This window comes from Tachyglossus aculeatus, chromosome 2, assembly GCF_015852505.1.
Source record: "Tachyglossus aculeatus isolate mTacAcu1 chromosome 2, mTacAcu1.pri, whole genome shotgun sequence".
Classification (NCBI taxonomy): domain Eukaryota; kingdom Metazoa; phylum Chordata; class Mammalia; order Monotremata; family Tachyglossidae; genus Tachyglossus; species Tachyglossus aculeatus.
In genome coordinates this window covers 166,012,544-166,029,785 of record NC_052067.1, presented here as the reverse complement: position 1 = coordinate 166,029,785, position 17,242 = coordinate 166,012,544, and the positions used below count along the sequence as shown (strand labels likewise).

The window sequence follows — 17,242 nt, the reverse complement described above, 5'->3', positions numbered from 1 at the left end:
CATGGACTAATCTCTCCCAGAATGTCCCACCTCCATCTGCAATCGTTCTGGTAGTGGATCCACAGAGTTTTCTTGGGATAAAATCTTCACCTCCTTCCGCGCAGTAAACCAGAGTCTCCGTCTTGGACTGTCTCCGATGCCGCTACTGCCCAGCACGGGGGAGTTTCAGCCCACCCCGTAGACTGAGCCCCTTCCTTCCTCTCCCCCTCATCCCCTTCTCCATCCCCCCATCTTACCTCCTTCCCTTCCCCACAGCACCTGTATATATGTATATATGTTTGTACATATTACTCTATTTATTTATTTATTTTACTTGTACATAGCTATTCTATTTATTTTATTTTGTTAGTATGCTTGGTTTTGTTCTCTGTCTCCCCCTTTTAGGCTGTGAGCCCACTGTTGGGTAGGGACTGTCTCTATATGTTGCCAATTTGTACTTCCCAAGTGCTTAGTACAGTGCTCTGCACATAGTAAGCGCTCAATAAATACGATTGATGATGATGATGATGCTGAGTTGTGATAGATGGTCTGACACTCGCTAGCCACTGGCCAAGCTAGGAATGGAATGGACAGGCCTCTGCTTCACTCTACATCCCTTAGCCAAGACCGGTAGAGGACTGGAAACTCTCCAGGTGTGATCCTGAAGGGAGGCCAGTGTTTGGCACTTGGTAAAGGCTTAATAAATATTATTATTATTATAGGGAATTAAACCAAAAGGCTTAATAAATACTACTATTAATAATAATAATAATAATGATAATTATTATTATTATTATTATAATAGGGAATTGAACTGAACAGTGTATATGCCGGAGTCTTTTAGGACTTGTACTTCCCAAGCACTTAGTACAGTGCTCTGCACACAGTAAGCGCTCAATAAATACGATTGAATGAATGAATGAATGAAGCAGCATGGCATAGTGGATAGAGCCCGGGCCCGGAGTCAGGAGGTCATGGGTTCTAAACCTGGCTCCACCACAGGTCTGCTGTGTGACCTTGGGCAAGTCACTTCACTTCTCTGTATTCCTGTATATATGTATATCCTGTATATATGTATATATGTTTGTACATATTTATTACTCTATTTATTTATTTATTTATTTTACCTGTACATATCTATTCTATTTATTTTATTTTGTTAGTATGTTTGGTTTTGTTCTCTGTCTCCCTCTTTTAGACTGTGAGCCCACTGTTGGGGAGGGACTGTCTCTATATGTTGCCGACTTGTACTTCCCAAGCGCTTAGTACAGTGCTCTGCACACAGTAAGTGCTCAATAAATACGATTGATGATATTTATTACTGTATTTATTTATTTATTTTACCTGTACATATCTATTCTATTTATTTTATTTTGTTAGTATGTTTGGTTTTGTTCTCTGTCTCCCCCTTTTAGACTGTGAGCCCACTGTTGGGTAGGGACTGTCTCTATATGTTGCCAACTTGTACTTCCCAAGCGCTTAGTCCAGTGCTCTGCTCACAGTAAAGCGCTCAATAAATACGATTGAATGAATGAATGAATTTATAAAATGGCGATTGAGACTGTGAGCCCGACATGGGACAGGAACTGTGTCATGGGTTTGAATCCCAACTCCGCCACATGTCTGCTGTGTGACCTTGGGCAAGTCACTTAACTTCTCTGAGCCTCAGTTACCTCATCTGTAAAATGAGGATTAAGACTGTGAGCCTCACATGGGACAACTTGTTCACCTTGTATGCCCCCCACCAGTGCTTAGAACAGTGCTCTGCACATAATAAGCACTTAACAAATGCCATCATTATTATTATTATTATGAATGAATGGACAAATACCGTCACCATTATCATTATTACTACAGTGCTTGGAACACAGTAAGTGCTTAACAAATGCCATTTGTTAAGCACTTACTGTGTTCCAAGCACTGTAGCAGTAATAATAATTATTATAATTATATTATAATTATATAATTAATACAATATCAATAATAATGCAAGGCATAATATTATTAACGATGCAACATTAATTAATAATAATTATTATATAATATAATTATATTATAAATATTATGATATGACTACTATTATTATTATTGATAATAATACTACTATTCAAGGGGCTACCCTTGCCCTGAGCAGCCTCTTTTATCCTGCTACTCCTCTCCCCCAAAACCCAGTGGTCCTGCCCACCCCCAACCCCCATCACAACAGGGAAACACACAGGAGGGCTTCGAATACCAACCCTTCCGCTCCACCCAACCCAGGTGCGGAAGACTCGACTTTCCTAACTTTTCCTTCAAGGCTTTATTTCTTTCTATTAATGTCTGCCTCCCCCTCTAGACTGTAAGCTCACTGCAGACAGGGAACGTGTCCATTTATTATTCTATAGGACTCTCCCAAGTGCTCAGTACAGTGCTCTGCGGTAAGCGCTCAATTAGCACGATTGAATGACTGAATGAAGTCAGGGGATTCCACAGTTGGCATGGGATGGAACTGGGATTAGAACCCCCTTCAAAGCCTTTTTAAAGGCCCATCTCCTCCAGGAGGCCTTCCCTGACTAAGCCCCCCCTTTCCTCTTCTCCCACTCCCATCTGCGTCTCCCTGACTCGCTCCCTTTATTCATTTATTCCTTTTAGACTGTGAGCCCACTGTTGGGTAGGGACTGTCTCTATATGTTGCCAACTTGGACTTCCCAAGCGCTTAGTACAGTGCTCTGCACACAGTAAGCACTCAATCAATACGATTGATGATGATGACTGATGATTTATTCGTCCCCCCTCCCAGCCCCAGGGCACTAATTTTCATATCTATAATTTATTGATTTCTATTAATGTCTATCTCCCCCTCTAGACTGTAAGATCATTGTGGGCAGGGAATGTGTCTGTTATATCGTTATACTGTATCATCATCATCAACCATCATCAATTGTATTTATTGAGCCCTTACTATGTGCAGAGCACTGTACTAAACGCTTGGGAAGTACAAATTTGCAACATATAGAGACAGTCCCTACGCAACAGTGGGCTCACAGTCTAAAAGGGGGAGACAGAGAACAAAACCAAACATACTAACAAAATAAAATAAATGGAATAGATATGGACAAATAAAATAAATAAATAAATAGAGTAATAAATCTGTACAAACATATATACATATATACAGGTGCTGTGGGGAAGGGAAGGAGGTAAGATGGGGGGGATGAAGTGGGGGACGAGGGGGAGAGGAAGGAAAGGGCTCAGTCTGGGAAGGCCTCCTGGAGGAGGCACTGTACTCTCCCAAGTGCTTAGTACAGTGCTCTGCACACAGTAAGTACTCAATAAATGCAACCTGAAGGAAGGAAGGAAGGAATGGGTGAGCGGAGCACAAGGTTTCCATCTGTGTAAAGCACCAGACATCTGGCTTTCATTCCCACATCTTTTCGGCCGGTTCTTTTTACAAACCCCACCTTTCCTCTGTCCCCCTTGAAGTAAAAGAGTGGCAAAAGAAAGCTCAATTCACTGTTGGAAAACAAAGACTCTTTCAGGCAGCCTTCATGAATGCAAGGCTCCAAGAAAACTGGCAACAGGCCCTGGCTTGCTCCCTTTCTTCACTGCCCGCCCCCCGGCCAGCCCCAAACCACTTCCTTCATTCATTCAATCGTATTTATTGAGCGCTTACTGTGTGCAGAACACTGTACTAAGTGCTTGGGAGGTACAAGTTGGCAACACATAGAGACGGTCCCTACCCAACAATGGGCTCACAGTCTAGAAGGGGGATTTGTACATGTTTATTCTATTTATTTTATTTTGTTAATATGTTTTGCTTTGTTCTCTGTCTCCCCCTTCTAGGAACTGTCTCTATATGTTGTCAACTTGTACTTCCCAAGCGCTTAGTACAGTGCTCTGCACACAGTAAGCACTCAATAAATACGATTGAATGAATGAATGAATGAATGATGTCCATATCTCTCATTTCTTTATTTCTATTCATGTCTTTCTCCCCCTTTATCAATCAATCAATCGTATTTATTGACAGCCTCTAGATTGTAGGCTCCCTGTGGGGAGGGAATGTGTCTGTTTATTGCTATACTGTCCTCTCCCAAGCGCTTAGTACAGTGCTCTGCACACAGTAAGCACTCAATAAATACGATTGAATGAATGAATGAATGAATGAATGATGTCCATATCTCTCATTTCTTTATTTCTATTCATGTCTTTCTCCCCCTCTATCAATCAATCAATCGTATTTATTGACAGCCTCTAGACTTTAGGCTCCCTGTGGGGAGGGAATGTGTCTGTTTATTGCTCTACTGTCCTCTCCCAAGCGCTTAGTACAGTGCTCTGCACACAGTTAGTGCTCCATAAATGCGACTGAATGAATGAATACCCAACCCTCGCGTACATTAAGTGATTTCTCTTGGCTTTGGATGCTGTGAATGAAGGCTCCCAGAACATCAAAGTGTAGTGGATAGAGATGGGGCATGGGAGTCAGGTCATGAGTTCTAATCCCTGCTCTGCCACTTGCCTGCTGTGTGACCTTGGGCAAGTCCCTTCACTTCTCTGGGCCTCAGTTCCCTCACCTGTAAAATGGGGATTAAGACTGGGGGCCCCACATGGGACAGGGACTGTGTCCAATCCGATTTCCTTGTATCCACCCCAGCTCTTAGAACAGTGCCTGGCATATACAGTAAGCACTTAAAAAATACTGCAATTATTCTTATATGTTCTCTCCAAATTCATTCATTCAATCATATTCACTGAGTGCTTACTGTGTGCCCAGCACTGTACGAAGTGCTTGGGAAAGTACAATATAACAATAAACTGGCACATTCCCTGCCAACAATGAGCTCACAGTCTAGAGAGGGGAGACAGACATCACTATAAATAAATAAAATGACGGATATGGACATGAATGTTGTGGGGCTTACGGGGGGGAGGGAGCAAGTCAGAGCGATGCAGAAGGGAGTGGGAGATGAGGAAAAGTGGGGCTTAGTCTGGGAAGGCCTCTTGGAGGAGATGGGCTTTCAGTAAGGCTTTTAAGGGGAAGAGAGTCATTGCCTGTCGGATGTGAGGACGGAGGGCCTTCCAGGCCAGAGATAGGATAATAATAATAATAATGATGGCATTTGTTAAGCGCTTACTATGTGCAAAGCACTGTTCTAAGCGCTGGGGGGGGATACAGTGTGATCAAGTTGTCCCACGGGGGGCTCACAGTCTTAATCCCCATTTTTACAGATGAGGGAACTGAGGCTCAGAGAAGTTAAGTGACTTGCCCAAGGTCACACAGCAGGCTTGTGGTGGAGCCGGGATTCGAACCCACGACCTCTGACTCCAAAGCCCGTGCTCTTTCCATTGAGCCACGCTGCTCCTCGTTGAGCCACGCTGCGGTGGCGAGACAGGCGAGGTGGAAGCCCGGTGAGAAGGTTAGCACTAGACGAGCGAAGCGTGCGAGCTGGGTTGTATAATAATAATACAGCTCATTGTCCAAATGTCATCATGTTCTCACATGCTGGAAGCCGAGGAAGAAAATGAAAATATCCCCCATGCCCTAACTCGACATTTCCTCCAGGATATAAAACTTGCCTCAGATCCCTTTGGGCTTTTCTTCCTCAGCTGCATTTTCTTTATGATATCTGTTCGTTCATTCAGTCGTATTTATTGAATTCTTACTTTGTAAGCACTTAGAACAGTGCTTGGTACATAGGAAGCGCTTAAGAAATACCATCATTATTATTAATAAGTTCTTGGGAGAGTACACTGCATCAATAAACAGATACAATCCCCACCGACAGCAAGCTTACAATCTAGAGGATAATAATGGTATTTGTTAAGGGCTTACTATGAGCCCAAGCACTGTTCTAAGCACTGGGAAAGGTACAAGAGAAGCAGCATGGCTCAGTGGAAAGGGCACGGGCTTTGGAGTCAGAGGTCATGGGTTCTAATCCAGGCTCCGCCAGTTGTCAGCTGTGTGACTTTGGGCAAGTCACTTCACTTTTTTGTGCCTCATTTGTAAAATGGGGATTAAGACTGTGAGCACCCCATGAGACAACCTGGTGATGATGATGATGATGGCATTTATTAAGTGCTTACTACATGCAAAGCACTGTTCTAAGCGCTGGGGAGGTTTCAAGGTGATCAGGTTGTCCCAGGGGGGTTCACAGTCTTAATCCCCATTTTACAGGTGAGGTAACTGAGGCCCAGAGAAGTTAAGTGACTTGCCTAAAGTCACACAGCTGACAATTGGCCGAGCCGGGATTTGAACCCGTGACCTCTGACTCCAAAGCCCAGGCTCTTTCCACTGAGCTACACTGCTTCATCTTGTAACCTCCCCAGTGCTTTGCACATAGTAAGTGCTTAATAAATGCCATCATTATTATTATTATTATACAAGGTAATAACCTTGGACACAGTTCCTGTCCCCCATGATGCTCACCATCTAGGTAGGAGGCAGTATAACTTAATCCCCTTTTCACAGACGAGGAAACTGAGGCTTAGAGAAGTTAAGTGACTTGGCCAAGGTCACAGAGCAGGTAAATGGAGGAGCAGGATTAGAACCCAGGTCCTCTGATTCCCAGATCCATGCTCTTCCCATTAAGTGCTCATTATGTGCGGGGCACTGTTCTAAGCACTGGTGTAGATACAAGCTAATCAAGTTGGACACCGTCCATGTCCCTCATGGAGATTATGGTTTGATTAAACACAATGGATTAAACATTAAGCTGGAGTCAATTAAAAAAAAGTTCTCAACTCAACATAGCTTCAGGATTATTGTCTTTTAGGAGGCCATCTCAGTCCCCAATAGACAAGAGCTGGGATGGGATTTTATTTGATTTTTTGTAGTATTTGTTCAGAGCTTACTATGTGCCAGGCACTGTACTAAGCACTGAGATAGATACAAGCTAATGATAGCAATTGTAGTATTCATTAAATGCTTACTAGGTGCAAGGCACTTTACTAAGTGCTGGGATAGATTCATTCATTCATTCGATCGTATTTATTTATTTTTATTTTTTTAATGGCATTTATTAAGAGCTTACTATGTGCAAAGCACTGTTCTAAGTGCTGGGGAGGTTACAAGGTGATCAGGTTGTCCCACGTGGCTCACAGTCTTCATCCCCATTTTACAGATGAGGGAACTGAGGTCCAGAGAAGTTAAGTGACTTGCCCAAAGTCACACAGCGGACAAGTGGTGAAGCCGGGATTTGAACCCATGACCTCTGACTCCAAAGCCCGGGCTCTTTCCACTGAGCCACGCTGAGCGCTAACTGTGCGCAGAGCACTGTACTAAGTGCTTGGGAAGTGCAAGTCGGCAACATTTAGAGACGGTCCCTACCCAACGACGGGCTCACATTCATTCATTCATTCATTCAATCCTGTTTATTGAGCGCTTACTGTGTGCAGAGCATTGTACTAAGCGCTTGGGAAGTACAAGTTGGCAACATATAGAGACGGTCCCTACCCAACAATGGGTGCACGGTCTAGAAGATACAAGTTAATCAGGTTGAACACAGTCCCCGTCCCACATGAAGCTCACAGTCTTAATCCCCATTGTACAGATGAGGGGACTGAGGCACAAAGAAGGGAAGTGACTTGCTCAAGGTCACACAGCAGACAAGTGGAGGAGCCAGGATTAGAATCCAGGCCCTCTGAGCCCCAGGTCCCTGCTCTATCCCCTAGGCCACTCTGCTTTATATTGTGGTATTTGTGAAGTGCTTACTATGTGCCAAGCATTGTTCTAAGTGCTGAAGTAGATACAAAATAATCAGGTTGCACACAGTCCCTGTCCCACATCGGGCTAGCAATCTGGTTAAACTCTCCCTCTAGACTCTCAGCTTACATGCAGCATGGCTCAGTAGAAAGAGCCCAGGCTTTGAGTCAGAGGTTATGGGTTCAAATCCCGGCTCCGCCAATTGTCAGCTATGTGACTTTGGGCAAGTCGCTTAACTTCTCTGTGCCTAAATTCCCTCATCTGTAAAATGGGGATTAAGACTGTGAGCCCCATGTGGGACAACCTGAATACCTTGTAACTACCCCAGCGCTTAGAACAGTGCTTGGCACCTAGTAAGTGCTTAATAAATGCCATCATTGTTATATAAGTGCTCTTTCAAGCACTTAGTACAGCCCTCTACACACAGCAAATGCTCAATAAATGTGAATGATTGATGGAGTAGGATTTAATCCCCAGTTTACAGATAAGGGAACAAAGACCCAGAGAATAGAAGTGACTTGCACAGGGTTACACAGCAGATGGGGGAAGAACCAGGATTGGAACCCAGGTCTTCTGATTCCTGGGCACGGCCTCTATCCACTATGCCACGCTGTTTCTCCATTATGGAAGCAGTGTGGCTTTGTGGAAAGAGCACAGGCTTGGGAGTCAGATGTCATGTGTTCTAATCCCGGCTCTACCACTTATCAGCTGTGTGACTTTGGGCAAGTCACTTAACTTCTCTGTGCCTCAGTTACCTCATCTGTAAAATGGGGTTAAGACTGTAAGCCCCATGTGGGACAACCTGAATACCTTGTATCTACCCCAGCTCTTAGAACAGTGCTTAGCACATAGTAAGTGCTTAAAAATACCATAATTATTATTATTATTATTATTATTATTATTATTTCACTGGCCATATAGCATCTGAGCAATTCAGCATCAAGCTCTAGACTTTAAAGGAGCAGATAGCTGATCATGGGCACCAATGCAAAAACAGCAAGCAGGCCAAAGATGTCACTCAAACAGCTCTTCCCTCTTCTTTCTGGCCTTGAATTTGTATTTGCTCACTTTATTGGCTCCTCCCTCAGCCCCAGTGCACTGATGTCCATATCTATCATTTATTTATTTCTATTAATTCTTGTTATGGTATTTATTAAGTGCTCACTATGTGTCAAGCTCTATTCTAAGTGCTGGAGTATCCATTCGTTCATTCATTCATTCAATCGTATTTATTGAGTACTTACTGTGTACAGAGCACTGAACTAAGAGCTTGGGAGAGGACAATACAACAACAATCAGGCACATTACTTGCCCACAAAGAGCTTATAGTCTAACGAGGGGAGAAAGGCATTAATAGAAATACATAAATGACAGAATTGGACATTAGTTGCGTGGGGCTGGGAGGGGGGAAGAGCAAAGGGAGCAAGTCAGGATAATGAAAAAGGGAGTGGAAGAAGAGGAAAGGGGGAGGCCTAATCTGGGAAGGCCTCTTGGAGGAGATGTGTCTTCAATAAGACTTTGAAGTTGGGGAGAGTGAATGTCCGTTGGATTTGAGGAGGGAGGCGTTCCAGGCCAGAGGCAGGATGGGGGACTTTCTCTATATGTTGCCAATTTGTACTTCCCAAGCGCTTAGTACAGTGCTCTGCACATGGTAAGTGCTCAATAAATAAATGCGATTGATGATGATGGGGCCCAGAGGTCAGCGGTGAGATGGGAGAAATGGAGGCACAGAGAGAAGGTTAGCGGCACCAGAGGAGCAAAGTATGTGGGCTGGGATATAGAAGGAGAGAAGCAAGGTTAGGTAGGAAGGGGTGAGGTGGTGGAGTGTTTCAAAGCCAGTGGTGAGAAGTTTTTGTTTAACGAGGAGGTGGGTGGGCAACCACTGGAGTTTTTTAAGGAGCAGGGTGACATGTCCTAAATGTTTTTGTAGAAAAATGATTTGGGCATCAGAGTGAAGATGGAGACTGGTGCAGTAATCCAGGCAGGAGGGGGAGAGTGATGGTATTTACAAGGTAGCACTTTGAATGGAGAGGTATGGGTGGATTTTAGCAATGTTGTGAAGATGGGATCGACAGCACTTAGTGATGAATTGAATATGTGGGTTGAATGAAAGAGAGGAGTCAAGGATAACGCCAAGGTTATGGATTTGTGAGACAGGAAGGACGGTGGGGCCATCTACAGTGGTGAGAAAGTCGGGGTGAGGATAGGATTTGGGTGGGAAGATAAGGAGCTCTGTTTTGGATATGTTAAGTCTAAGGTGACGGGAGGACATCCAGGTGGAGATGTCTTGAAGGCAGGAGAAAATGCGAGACTGGAGAGGGAGAGAGAGAGCAGAGGTAGGAGTAAATACAAGTTAATCAGGTTGGACACAGATCCTGTCCCACATTAGGCTCATGGTCTAAGTAGAATGGAGTAAGATTGAATCCCCATTTTACAGTTGAGGAAACTGAGGCCTAGAGAAGTGAGGTGACTTGCCCAAGGTCTTGACTTGCCTTGCCTTGAAGTAACATGGCTTAGTGGCAAGAGAATGGGCTTTGGAGTTAGGGACGAGAGCTCTAATCCCAGCTCCACCGCTTATCTGCTGTGTGACCTTAGGCAAGTCATTTCATTTCTCTTTACAGAAATTTAGAGAAGCAGCGTGGCTCAGTGGAAAAGAGCCCGGGCTTTGGAGTCAGAGGTCATGGGTTCAAATCCCGACTCTGCCAATTGTCAGCTGTGTGACTTTGGGCAAGTCACTTCACTTCTCTGGGCCTCAGTTCTCTCATCTGTAAAATGGGGATGAAGACTGTGAGCCCCCCGTGGGACAACCTGATCACTTTGTAACCTCCCCAGCACTTAGAACAGTGCTTTGCACATAGTAAGCACTTAATAAATGCCATTATTATTATTATTATTATTCTCTGTGCCCCAGTCTTAATGGTAATGGAAGCCACTGGAACAAATGAGTTCTCCAAGGGAGTGGGTGTAAAGGGAGAGGAGAAGGGGAACTAGTACTGAGCCTTGAGGAACCTCCCCACTGTCCGAGGGTGGGAAGCAGAGGAGGAGCCTGAAAAAGAGACTGAGAAGGAGCGGTCAGAGAGATAGGAGGAGAACCACGAGAGGACAGTGTCAATGAATCCAAGACTTGATAAAGTTTCACAGAGAAGGGGGTAGTCTATGGCATCAAAGGGGGCTGAGATGTCTAGGAGGATAAGGATGGAGTAGAGGCCATTAGATTTGACCAAAAGAAGGTCACTGTTTACCTTAGAGAGGGCTGTTTCTGTGGAGTGAAGGGGGCAAAAGCCCGAATGGAGCAGATCTAGGAGAGAATTGGAGGGGAGGAAGTGGAGATAACAGGTATAAACAACTCTCCCAAGACATTTGGTTGAGAAATGGTAGGAGGGAGATGGGGAGATAACTGGAGGGAGCCCTGGGGTCAAGGGAAAGTTTTTTTAGGACAGGGAAGACATAAGCATGTTGAAAAGCAGTGGGGAAGAAGCCACTGGAAAGTGAACAGTTGACGTAAAGGAGGAAAGAAGGGAGGGGGCGAGTGCTTTTTAAAGGTATGAAGGGACAGGGTCAAAAGCACAGATGGAGGGGGTAGATTTAGAGAGGAGGCGGGAGATTTCATCTTCAGTTACTGCAGGGAATGTAAGGAGAGTCCAAAAACGTGGAGGAGGAGGGGAGTGGAATTGGAGAGGAGCAGGGGAGATTTTAGGGAGATCACACCTGATAGTTGTTATTTTGTTGATGAAGTATGCGGCCAGGTCATTAGGGGAAAGAGATAGTGGAGGAGGAGATTTGAGATGGGACTTAAACATCTAGAACAGGTGGCAGTGGGTATGAGAGTGAATTAGGAAGGAGGAGTTTAGTCATCAGGCAGTGGCGAGGGCCCAACTAGGTAGGGATGGTCTCTATTCTCCCCCCTTCTAGACTGTGAACCTGTGAACTGTACTTTCCAAGCACTTAGTACAGTGCTCTGCACACAGTAAGCGCTCAATAAACACGATTGAATGACAATGAATGAAGCAGATAAGAATGAATATAAGGTGAATTTAAGGTCAGAGGGATGTCTGGATTTCCTCCAACAGTGCTCGGGCACAGGAGCGGAGAAAGTGGACCGTGGGGTGGTACAAGCATGGTGTATTCATTCATTCATTCATTCAATTGTATTTATTGAGCGCTTACTGTGTGCAGAGTGCTTACTAAGCACTTGGGAAGTACAAGTTGGCAACATATAGAGACGGTCCCTACCCAACAGTGGGCTCACAGTCTAGAAGGGGGAAAGTGGCTAGAGCCCAGGCCCAGGAGTCATAAGGGCATGGGTTCTAATCCAGGCTCCATCACTGGTCAGCTGGGTGACCTTGAGCAAGTCACTATACTTCTCTGGGCCTCAGTGACCTCATCTGGAAAATGGGGATTGAGACTATGAGCCCCTTGTGGGTCAGGGACTGTGCCCAACATGATTTGGTTGTATCCACCCCACTGCTTAGTACAGTGCCTGCCACATAGTAAGTGTTTAACAAATATCATAATTATTATTATTATTATTATAAGAGTGGTGGAGGGACCAGGGAGGGAGGGAGTTGAGCTCAGTGGAGAGGGCAGTGTCAAGGGGGTTGATTTGTATATTAGGAGAGGGTAGTTTGGTTATGGAGACCGAATATATATATACATACATATATATGGAGACCTGTATATATGTATGTATATATATATATATATATACATACGTATATATGGAGACCTGTATATATGTATATATGCTTGTATGTATTTATTACTCTATTTATTTATTTATTTTATTTGTGCATATTTATTCTATTTATTTTATTTTGTTAATATGTTTTGTTTTGTTTTGTTCTCTGTCTCCCCCTTCTAGACTGTGAGCCCACTGTTGGGTAAGGGACAGTCTCTACTTCCCAAGCCAACTTGTACTTTCCAAGTGCTTAGTACAGTGCCCTGCACACAGTAAGCGCTCAATAAATTCATTGAATGAATGAATGAATAATAATAATAACAATAATAATTTTGGTATTTGTTAAGCACTTACTCTGTGCAAAGCACTGTTCTAAGCACTGGGGTAGATACAAGGTTGTCCCATGTGGGGCTTACAGTCTTCATCCCCATTTTCCAGATGAGGGCCCAGAGAAATGAAGTGACTTGCCTAAGGTCACACAGCTGACAAGTGGCGGAGCCGGGATTAGAACCCACGACCTCTGGCTCCCCAGCCCGTGCTCTTTCCACTGAGCCACGCTGCAGGGCTAAAGAAGCTGTAGAATCCTGGAGGAGGTCAAAAGAATGGAGGTCTCTGTTGAGGGAAAAGGGCAGATTTGGTGGGGAGTGGATGTGTGGGAAAGAGAGCGGCTGAGGTGATTGTGATCAAATTAGAGGAATCTCAGAACTTGTGAGGGGAGAGCTTGTACGGTGACTAGAGATTATAAAATCAAGTGTCTGCCCAAGTTGGTAAGTGTGTGAGGTGAGGTGGGGCAGAGGGGATTGGAGTAGAGGAGTGAGAGGTTATCAATAATAATAATAATGGTATTATTATTATACAAATAATGGTATTTGTTAAGCGCTTACTATGTGCCAAGCACTGTTCTAGGCGCTGGGTAGATACAAGGCAATCAGGTTGTCCCACGTGGGGCTCACAGTCTTCATCCCCATTTTACAGATGAGGTGACTGAGGCACAGAGAAGTTAACTGGCTTGCCCAAGGTCACACAACAGACAAGTGGTAGAGCCAGGATTAGAACCCAGGTCCTCTGACTTCCAAGCCCGGGCTGTTTCCACTAAGCCATGCTGCTGAACAGTGGAAGGATAATCAGGAACACCCACATGAATACTGAAGTCCCCAAGGATTGATAGAAGTACGGGGACTGGCTGTCTTTCCCACTAGACTGTAAGCTTCTTGTGGACAGGGAATGTGTCTACCAAGTCCATTGTATTGTACATCCCCAAACACTTAGTACAGTGTGTTTTTTTTTCCTAAATGGAACCTGGCAAATGCTTACTATGTGTCAGACAATGTACTGAAAGCTACGGGAGACTCAAGAAAATCAGGATGGACACAGTCTGTATCCCACATGGGGGTTTACAGTCTAAGTAGGAGGGAATAGAATGTAATCCCATTTTTACAGATGAGGTAAATCCATTCGTTCATTCAGTCTTATTTATTGAGTGTTTACTGTGTGCAGAGTATTGTACTAAATGCTCGGGAAAGACTCTATAACAAAAAGCAGTGACATTCCCTGCTCACGACGAGCTTACATTCTAGAGCGGGGCTCTAAGTGAGGCTCAGAGAATAATAATAATAATAATAATAATGATATTTGTTAAGTGCTTACTATGTGCAAAGCACTGTTCTAAGCTCCGGGGGGATACAAGGTGATCAGGTTGTCCCACGTGGGGCTCACAGTCAATCCCCATTTTACAGATGAAGGAACTGAGGCACAGAGAAGTGAAATGACTTGCCTAAAGTCACACAGCTGACAGGTGGTGTAGTCAGGATTTGAACCCATGACCTCTGACTCCAAAGCCCGGGCTCTTTCCACTGAGCCAAAGTGAAGTGACTTGCCCGAAATTACATGGCAGACAACTAGCAGAGACAGGATTAGAACCCAGGTCCTCTGACTCACAGGCCTGTGCTCTTTCCACTAGACCATGCTGTTCTGCACAGAGGAAGCATTCAATAAATACCATTGATCGACTGATTGATTCCAAATTTACTTCCCTAAGCCGAGACTTCTTTCCCCTGGCAACAAACTTCTCACCGGTGGTATTCCTCCAGCTTGGCTTCTAGATAGCCGATCTCGCTTTGCAGCTGGTAGTTTCTGTCATGGGTGGAACTCAGCTCTTTCATTTTGGCTAGAAGGAGGTCTTGAATTTCCTGGGAAAACAAAGCGAAAGTACAGGCCAGAAATGGAATTCATTCGTTCATTTAATCATATTTATTGAGCACTTACTGTGTGCAGAGCACTGTACCAAGCACTCTAGAGAGCACAATCTAACAATAAACAGACACATTCCCTGCCCACAGTGAGTTTACTGTCTAGAGGGGGAGATGGACATATATAGAAATAAAATAAATTACAGATATGAAGGATTAGCCTTCCCAGACTACCCTTTCCCAGAATGATTTCCCTTCCCAGAAACCCCCTTTTCCTCAACTCCCCACTACCTCACCCCACCTATGCTCTCCAAGAGCCCGGGCTTTGGAGTCAGAGGTCATGGGTTCAAATCCCGGCTTCGCCAATCGCCTGCTGTGTGACCTTGGGTAAGTCACTCAACTTCTCTGTGCCTCAGTTCCTTCATCTGTAAAATGGGGGTTAAGACTGTGAGCCCCCCGTGGGATAATCTGATCACCTTGTAACCTCCCCAGCGCTTAGAACAGTGCTTTGCACATAGTAAGCACTTAATAAATGCCATTATTATTATTATTATTACCCAGCACAGCGGTTGTGCATATATGCACATATCTATAATTTTATTCATTTATATTAAGACCTGTTTTACTTGTTCTGATGTGTGTATATAAATATATATATACATATATATATATATTTCTATTCATTTATATCGATGTTATTGATGCCTGTTTACTTGTTTTGATGTCTATCTCCTTCTAGACTGTGAGCCCGTTGTGGGCAGGGATTGTCTCTGTTGCTGAATTGGACTTTCCAAGTGCTTGGTACAGTGCTCTGCACACAGTAAGTGCTCAATAAATATGATTCATTCATTCATTCATTCAATCATATTAATTCATTCAGTTGTATTTATTGAGTGCTAACCGTGTGCAGAGCACTGTACTAAGCGCTTGGGAAGAACAAGTTGGCAACATATAGAGACGGTCCCTACCCAACAGTGGGCTCACAGTCTAGAAGGGGGAGACAGAGAACAAAACAAAACATATTAACAAAATAAAATGAATAGATATTTATTCAATCAATCAATCATATTTACTGAGGGCTTACTGTGTGCAGAGCACTGTACTAAGCGCTTGGGAAGTACAAGTTGGCAACATATAGAGATGGTCCCTACCCAACAGTGGGCTCACAGTCTAGAAGTGGGCTCACAGTCATGATTGAATGAATGAATCCATGAATATGGATGTAAGTGCTGTGGGACTGGGAGGGGAGAATTCAAGATCTTGCCAATTCTCAACACTATCTGAAACGTTGAACTAATTAGCTCAAAAAATACCATCAGTCATATGGTGCCGACAATAACTGAACCCTGTCGGTTTCACCTTCACATCGCCGAGATCTGCAGAGTGGCTCAATGGAAAGAGCCCGGGTTTTGGAGTCAGAGGTCATGGGTTCAAACCCCAGCTCTGCCACTTGTCAGCTGTGAAACTTTGGGCAAGTCACTTAACTTCTCTGTGCCTCAATTACCTCATCTGTAAAATGGGGATTAAGACTGTGAGCCCCACGAGGGACAACCTGATCACCTTGTAACCTCCCCAGCGCTTAGAACAGTGCTTTGCAAATAGTAAGCGCTTAATAAATGCCATTATTATTATCATTATTATAAGTGGTGTGGGGCTGGGAGGAGGGATGAATAAAGGGAGCAAGGCAGGGCGCCGCAGAAGGGAGTGGGAAAAGAGGAAATGAGGGCTTAGTCAGAGAAAGCCTCGTGGAGGAGATGTCCCTGTAACACTATACTGTTTACTTTTGTTAGTTGCACTCCAGTACTTAGTACAGTACTCGGCACATAGTAGGCAAGTAATAAACAATAATAACAACAACAATATGTGATGTTGGACAAGTTACTTAACTTCTCGGAGCCTCAACTCTCAAGTGGGGACTAAGACTGTGAGCCCCATGTGGGACATGGACTGCACCCAATCTGATTAAGTTGCATCTACCCCAGCACTTATTACAGTACCTGGTATATTGTAAATGCTTAACGAATACCATAAATAATAATAATAATAATGATAATGAAAATACTAACAATAATAACTGTGGCATTCGTTAAGCACTTACTTTGTGCCAAACACTAGAGAAGCAGCATGGCCTAGTGGAAAGAGCAGGCTTGGGACTCAGAGGGCCTGGGTTCTAATCCCAGCTCTCCTGCCTGTCTGCTGTGTGACCTTAGCCAAGTCACTTTACTTCTCTGTCCCTCAGAAGGCCTGGGTTCTAATCCCAGCTCTCCCGCCTGTCTGCTGTGAGACCTTAGCCTAGTCACTTTACTTCTCTGTCCCTCAATTCTCCTGTTCTCCCTCCTACTTGGACTATGAGCCCCATGTAGGACAGGAACTGTGTCCAATCTCATTCCCTTGTACCTATCCCAGTGCTTAGAACAGTGTTCACATAGTAAGTGCTCAACAATTACCGTTAAAAAAACAACAACACTGTGTTAGACTCTGGATAGCTACAATGCAGTTAGATTGGACAAACTAATGAGGGAATGGAACTTTGTTTTTTATTATTCTGTTGCAACAGAGAGAAGGAGATAAGATAGCCAATCATTCTGTTTGCAGCTGCCTTGTTCCATGACTAATTTTCATATTCATTCATTAATTCAAATCATATTTATAGAGTACTTACTGTGGAAAGAGCACTGTATTAAGCTTTTGGGAGGCTACAATATAACAATAAGT

General features: G+C 44.0%; 1 protein-coding gene across 2 annotated transcripts in view; it reads right to left on the bottom strand.

The window, feature by feature from the left end:
* Positions 1-17,242, bottom strand: part of LMNTD1 (lamin tail domain containing 1) — a 242,410-nt gene that overhangs the window by 45,947 nt on the left and 179,221 nt on the right. For both annotated transcript variants that reach the window (XM_038741112.1, XM_038741120.1), the window contains one exon: positions 14,412-14,527. In XM_038741112.1, the coding sequence (XP_038597040.1) occupies positions 14,412-14,527 (116 nt within the window). The remainder of the gene's footprint in view (positions 1-14,411; positions 14,528-17,242) is intronic.